The 7570-nt window shown below is 40.9% G+C and overlaps 1 protein-coding gene across 4 annotated transcripts in view; it reads left to right on the top strand.

Moving 5' to 3' along the window:
* Positions 1-2520: 2520 nt before the first annotated feature.
* Positions 2521-7570, top strand: part of SNX14 (sorting nexin 14) — a 61398-nt gene continuing 56348 nt past the window's right edge. The window contains exons 1-3 of one of the 4 annotated variants that reach the window (XM_053287212.1): positions 2521-2672; positions 3593-3729; positions 5087-5207. In XM_053287212.1, the coding sequence (XP_053143187.1) occupies positions 3689-3729; positions 5087-5207 (162 nt within the window). In that variant the 5' untranslated portion in view covers positions 2521-2672; positions 3593-3688. Of the gene's footprint in view, positions 2673-2735; positions 3409-3592; positions 3730-5086; positions 5208-7570 lie in introns of those variants that run through there. The other 3 variants (XM_053287213.1, XM_053287211.1, XM_053287210.1) reach the window with 3 other exon arrangements.

The following is a 7570-nucleotide window of genomic DNA, read 5'->3' as shown; positions in this document are numbered from 1 at the left end:
AAGTATCAGCATGAGAACATGGGTTATGATGCGTACATGCAGCCTTTTGGATTGTTTGACATATTAACTTGCTACTATTCAGTAGTTTTAGCATTCCGTACCACTACTACTACTACTACCACCATCATCATCAACAACACTTTTAAACTGGCCCATCCAGAGGCTCTGGGCAGCGTACAACAACTCAGAGTATTAGAGTATTACTCAGTACTTTAAAAATAGTACTACTATTCTTAAACTGAACAGTAGCTAGTTAATATGTCATGCAGTCCAAATGTTGCTGGTTTTTTATGGCCTCTGCAGAAGTGTAAAGCCTATCTTCAGTTTCTGCAACTGACTACAACAGGCATCTTCAGCTGTAGCATTTGATTAAAAGAGGCTGTGGTCTTCATCTTGCACTGAAGTTCATTGGACTAAACTGCTGCAGCACACAGGAATTTGTGCCAAGGGCCCGAGTGTAACTGTGTTCCAGCTCAGTGTGCCAAGAAAATTATACATTTTATAGAGGTGGCACTCTAGTTTTTGAAACACCTGTTCAGAGATGAGAACTGTACTTACAAAAACATGTCTGGAATTATCTAAAGACGTTTGTGAAAAAGAACTAAAGTATTCAGACTTGTTGAATAAGTTTATCTTACAACATTGCTCAACAATATTAAATCAGTGTTTTCGTTACAAGCACACATTTTATCCTAATATTTAAAAATATATTGTAGTATGATTACCTGCAGTTCTCCCAAATAACAAATGAATTGCTGCAGGTAAGTAGGTAAGCTGCATAGTTGTGGGGATACAATTCCAGAAATAGCATTTAGCATTGGTATATTTTTGTGCTGTATTTATGTAACGAATAGCTGGATTTTAACTTCCAGCACATCCATAACTGCTTAGTCTAGAGCATCTAGCCACATTGTTACAAACTATGGTTTTGACCCAAAGTGCTCTTACATAAGCAGCAGGTACCCCTTATTCACCTTCCTACTGTAGTCCCCTGTGCTCTATTCAAGATGGTCCCTGACCCTCACAAATGACTGGGGGAGGGACTGGAGCATCTCAGTGTAGAGAGGTGGAAAAGCTATTGCATTGTGGGGTCTCTGGATCAAAGCCTCTATCATTCTCCAATTATCAGCATTACAAGCAGATATTTGGTGGATCGTAGGGTAGAATCACATTAGTTCAAAGTGCCTATCTGCTATATTCTACTAAATAAATCAAGTGTTGGTGTGCAGGGACTATGATGCTGATTTTCATGTACTTGGGAGCAAATCACAGGTCTTATGTTTAAATGAAACCTCTTCCTGCATGATTAGAGGAAAGGGACAGCAAGGTGAGCTTTGTGTTCCCTCTAACAGGGGTTCCTAAATGTTGACTACAACTCCCTGCATCCCCAGCTGCAATGGCCTTTGGCTAGGGATTCTGGGAGTTGTAGTGAACAATATCTGGGAATCCCTGTTAGAGGGAACACTGTGTTCCTATCCAGTTTTGAGGATATCCTACTATAGTCAGTAGGAGAAGAGCATTAAATGCTGATGATAAATCTCTAAGCTCCTGTATTCTAAAAGTAAATAGAGTGCAGTTGTTTCTTGGATAGCTACAGAAATGACTCATGTATTGCCAGGAAAGCTCTGGTATTTGTCCAGATGTTTGAGAGTTTTCTTCACTGTTTGGATAGAAAGCACTTCTAGGGAACCATAGATCAGTGACTCTCAAGTGGATCTTTGCTGCATTATGGAGCTAAGCAGAAGTGCATACATTTATACATTGCATTTTATACTTCTGGTTTCTGAAAAATTGCTATTGAGTTATGGTAGGTATTGAATATCTTCAACTAAAAGTATGGGATCTCTGGAACAACTTCTCAGTTTTTCCTCAAGCAAAACTGGCTGCAAAAGGAAACTATATTAAACTTATACTAATCTATACATGCTTCTAATCGGTTTGGGAACTTCAGGATTTCCTTTTGGCTTGAACTACATACCCCAAGACAGAAAGATATTAGTTAAAAGTAGATCTACTCTTGTTACCACGTATTTATTCAGTATATTCCCTATCTCTAGCCATGAGTCTTAATTGGGGAAGTCCGGATTCTTCTAAGTATGTTATTTTCAACTGAAACCTCAGATACAGAACTATCCTGTCCTAAAAATGCAGCCCTATAATGCTGATGCTGGGGGAAGAGCGTAGATTCTGAATATGGGCATGTCGGTATTAGATCATTTAAAACATTTGATAGAAAGTAAATACGTTTCATAGCGTGACTTTTTCACTGTGCATCAGCTGTAATGAAAATGGAAAACAAAAAACTCCCCAGCGCAGGATGGAAGAAATGTTTTGAGAATAATCCATACAGCCTATTAATACAATTTCAGATACGTTACACTGCTCTTATAATTTGGAGGTGGTCGTAATAGCTCCCTAGCCAACCCCATTTGTACCGTAAAACAGATTCCAGGGGCATTTTATTGTTTTCACGCCACTAGATGGATGTTCACAAGCCCCTCCCTAGTTGGCTGCATTTAGTCCTAAGTACGCATGGATAAAACTTCAGCCGATTTATTTAAGTCGTAACGGATATTAGGCATCATCGGACAGTATATGTTCTAGGAGACGAAAGTCTACAACTAAAATACAAGTTTCTAAGGTACCTCTCGTTTCTGCTCATAGAGTGGACGGTAAGTTTCGAGCTGGTTCTTTATCGGCAAGCATGACAAGTACATGTCCTGAAGGGGTTAGAATCTCTACAGTAGTCGTAGATACCTTCCTGGGGGAGGGGAGTTTCCCTGGCTCAAGCAGACCAACTAGAAAGCGTCCTTTCTAAGAAACGGGTTCTATTAACACAGCGGGGGGGTAACGAGCGTGGACTGGTTTCTAGGCACCCACCCACCGTCTCCCGCAGCCATTTTGAGCTTGCTTCACCTAAAGGGAACCTATAAAGGCGGGGACTGTACGTCATCTAGCAGCAACTGACGGACCCTACCGAGGGGCAGGAACGAAAAGGAAAGAAATACAAGGCCCCCCCCGCCCCCACTACCCTAGGTCGCCTAAGGCCAGCTTCCGGCCCGATAACGTGGAACCGCTAGCCCGCCCCTTGTGCGTGGAGGGCGTGGTATGTTCACGTGAGCTCAGAGGAAGTCATGTGTTCTCGATCACGTGGGGAGGAACCGGAAGTGGCGGACACTGAGTCCTCCGCTTCACCAGTCTTTAGACGGGTCTGAGACCTGCAGGTCACTCTGCAGCTGGGTAGGGGTCGCGTGCCCTCTCCTCCACGATGAGGTGGGTGCGCGCGGCCGGAGAGAGGCTGTGCCAGCGCGTGCGCGGGGCAGAGGCGCTGCGCGAGACCTGCCGCCAGTACCCACTGTTCTGCTGCATTCTCTTGGGGCTCATCATAGCGACGCTCCTGCTCAGCCGGTAAGCTGGGGTCGTGGATGGGTGGTCCTTTGAAGGCACAGGAGTGACGCTTGGTTATATGGGGACAGTACGTTGGGGGTTGTCGAGAACACTGTTGAAGCAAAATTTCTTTCTTCTCTTGCATAACAAGTTATTATTTATATTATTTGTAACAACTATTTTTATTATTATTCGTGTCATCAAGAGGTTTGAAGCCTTAACTGCATGGAGGGTAGTAAGCGAATAGGAGCGGTAATATTTAGTAACCTGCTTGAGCCGACAAGGTAGCGCCGGATTTGGAATGGATGTAAATAAATACATGAAAGGAGATTGTTTTCTCAGGTACTGTACTAATTTCTGGGAGCAGTTAAACTAGCCTTATCCTTATCCTTGTTTAGGTCCAATAACTTTCTCCATCTATGGACCAGGATTATTTGCACAAACTAGTTTATTTTATATGCTAATTTCTTTCTTTCTTTCTTTTTTCAATCTAAAGAGAAAGTGATGTTATCCAATATGCGTGTAGTTTCCTATTACTTGTCTGTCTAGTTTCCGTTCTTCTCATAAAAGCAGCAAATAGATTGTGTGAATCAGTCACTCAATGTCAAGTTGCTGAGAACTGCTAATGATGCCCTCTTCTCAAGCAGGGATCTTATTTCAGAGAATTGGAGCACATGTAGCTCTGTAATATTTTTCACTATACCTACAATCATTCCTAATGTTCACATTCTCCTGTTTTGATTCCAGTTTTGGTAGCTAAGCCGCAGGTTAGAATCTGAGATAACAGCCTGTTTAATGCAAATATTTTACTTGGGGTGCACGGCGCTGTAACAAAGCAAGCAGACAGTACTGGCTTGTTCAGTGTTTAGAGGGATTACTACAGAATGCTTGGCACAGCTTAAAGTATAAAGGCGTTTTTGTCCTTGCATTCCTCAAGCTACTAACTTTAATTTCCATTCCAGTTGTTGGTTGAAATTCTTCCATGAGCACTTGAGGGTAGGTAGTTTGACGGAATCAGAAGATTAGATTTGGATAAATTGACGGTGAAAAAAATCTTGTGCAAAGGAAAACTATAGAGCAAAAGACATTTTAAATCAGTGTTTTCTGGTACAACACTTTTGGTGGCTGACAAAACTCACAAACAACAAAGATTACAATTTTCATATAGCATAGGTATTATATTTCAGGTATTTTTCTCCTTAAAAGACTTCTTAAAGCTTTTTGGGGATTTTTGTATTTTAAAAAGTATCAGCCCTGATAAAGTAAATAACACAGACTTGTTCTAGACCTGAAACATTCAACTCGTTCTATAAAATGACTGTTCAGACAACTTGTTTTTTTATAGTGATATCACTTGGCTTTAGTGGTGCATTCTTCTAAAGTTACAGCTAAAGATGTGCTTTTTTTCTTTGAAAGGGCTGGGGATAATGGGAGTTGTAGTTCAGCAACATCTGGATTGCCACTGGTTGGGAACCCTTGATCTAAAGGGACCATAGCAAATTAGCGAGTATTGCCTGCTAAAATAATGTTTGAAATAAAATGCCATATCACTTGGTTGTCTTAGCTGTGTAAACTCGCTATGCAATGGCGTATGAAGTGTTGGATATGTTCTTCCACTCTGCAGCAGAAAACAGTTAAATATATGTTTTGAAAATATAGTGTTGTATTGTGGATTGTAACTTTTCTGTTTATTTTTGAGGTATCTTCACATTCTCTTGATCTTCTGGTCATTTTTGGCGGGAGTTGTCACATTCTACTGTTCATTAGGACCAGATTCCCTCTTACCAAATATTCTTTTCACAATAAAACACAAAACCAAGGTAATGGGCAACTTCATATGTTTTAATACTATATATGGATAACAATTAAAAATTCTTGCTACGGTGCATGTTTTTTGTTTTAATTGATTAATCTGACAATGAAACATTCTTGCTGGGCTGATCAGTAAGAACTGTTTTGATGCTACAAATCAGGGTATCCTTGATTAAATAAATAATACTGAAAGTGAACTTTCTATTAGTAGCTTTTGTCTATAAAATTGTGTTCATTTTTCAGTATCTCAGTATTTTTCAATATCTCAATGAAGTTTGGTAGTATGCAAATTTAAATGTCAGTTAAAAGCAATTGATTAACTTTTTAACAGCTGTTTTTTATTGGATAAAATATAAATATTTGTAAAACTAAGAGCTCGCAGCTCATCCAAGTGTACAGACTTCATAGTCACATGTTGTTTGTTGGGTTGTGTCAGGGTTCCTCCCTGATGCCCCTCTCAATTCTGGTGAGGTTACTTGTTTTTTATATTCTATGACAATTTATTCTTCTGGGAATGTATTCAATTTTTTTAAAAAAACTTTCCCTTGCTGCCATGATATAAATTCTTGTTACCCTGCTTTCAGTACTCAACACCTTTGCTGCGTAGCCTCACGTGTGCAGGATAGGCATATATGTTCAGGATATAAAATGAAACAAAACTTGAGGTATAAAATGAAAACAAGAATAAGTTTATTTACTGATTAGAATAAAGTTCTTTGCAAAGCAGGGCACAATAAGCTTCTCTACTAGGTACATCCGCTGTTCAACTTTCTGAGTGTTTCTTTTCATCTGGACATATAGTGGGGTGAGATAACTGGGACAGAGGTAATTAAAACTGGCTTTGTAAACTTAGTGAATCGTTCCAGACCTTCTCATCTGTTACTCGGAGGTGCCCAGTACACTGCTGGTTCTCCAGCCTCCATTCACTATTCAAGATCCATACAACCCCTCCCCCCACCAACAATCTTTCCTGTTCAGAACAGACCAACCAATTTCTCAACCCTCAAAACATTTTCTACTCCCACACTTCTAACACTCTCGCTTCTCAACCTTCCATGCCTGATTTCTAGGGTAATCCTCACACACTCATTCCTGAGGTTCAGTATAGATGTCCCATCACAAGGTGTGTGCCCCATACATATTACAAATGTTTGTATGTTAATCTGCCTTTTACTGAGTCAGATCATTAGTCTTTCTAGTCTTAGCATTATTTACACTATCTTGGCAATGACATTGCAGAATTTCAGATGGGGTCTTTCCAGACCTTCCTGAAGATTCTAGGGATTGAATCTGGGACCTTCTGTATGCAAACAATGTGCTCTACTGCTTAGTTGTGGGCTTTCAATGTTAAAAGGGCCATGGGCCTTTTTGTGTCTGCCATTTTAGATAATCTATTGATATTCCATGAATTTTGAGCCTTACCACGTGTGACTAAGCAGATCTACATCTTTAAATGCATGTCTGGTTTTAAGCTGTCTGTGTGTGTGCGTGCACACACAGATTTAGGTGAAAGTGTGTGTATGGGTGGACCCACTTCTGGTATTGAAGCCCAGATTTGGATCTTGTTAGTTGTGTCTATGCCTCAAACAAGACCTTTTTCTTTAGATACTCATGTCTTATATACGAATTTCTCCTTGCTGCACTTTCAGTAGGAATGTTGTGTGGTCATATATTAAAATTTGACTTCCTAGCAGTTTTGTTCTAGATGTGGTACTTGCAGAGCATACTTAGTTTGTCACCAATGTGGAGACTTCTGAAGGTGTTCTGAGTATATAAGACTATTATAGAAGAGGTATATTCTCAAGGGCGGATTAACGCAGAGGCCTAATGGCGCAGTGGGGAAGTAACTTGCCTAGGGAGCAAGAGGCTGCTGGTTCAAATCCCTGCTGGTATGTTTCCCAGACTATGGGAAACGCCAATATCGGGCAGCAGTGATTTAGTAAGATGCTGAGAGGCATCATCTCATACCGCACAGAGATGGCAATGGTAAAGCTCTCCTGTATTCTACCAAAGAAAACTGCATGGGTCTGTGGTTGCCAGGAGTTGACACCGACTCTACAGCACAACTTTACCTTTTTAGAGGAGGCATCTGCCTATGGCGGCAAAATTTGAAGAGTGGCAGCGGTAGCTGCAGGGAGGGGGGTAAGAGGGAAGTCTTTCCCCATTTACTTTAATTTTTTAAAAAGCCGTGGCAGTGGCAGTAACTGGGTGGGGGGGCAACCATGCGAGGGGAAAGCCCTCCCTTATGCCCCCTAAAGATTGCCATTGTTGGCAGTGGGATGGGGTGCGGCTGGCTGCAGGAAGTGGGGGGGAGGACATTCCTTCCACATGGAAGAAAATCTGGAAATGGGTTGCAGATAGATAGAGCCCG

Source organism: Hemicordylus capensis, chromosome 1, assembly GCF_027244095.1.
Source record: "Hemicordylus capensis ecotype Gifberg chromosome 1, rHemCap1.1.pri, whole genome shotgun sequence".
NCBI lineage: Eukaryota > Metazoa > Chordata > Lepidosauria > Squamata > Cordylidae > Hemicordylus > Hemicordylus capensis.
The sequence above is the reverse complement of the archived record's forward strand: the minus strand, read 5'-3'. Positions and strand labels throughout refer to the sequence as shown.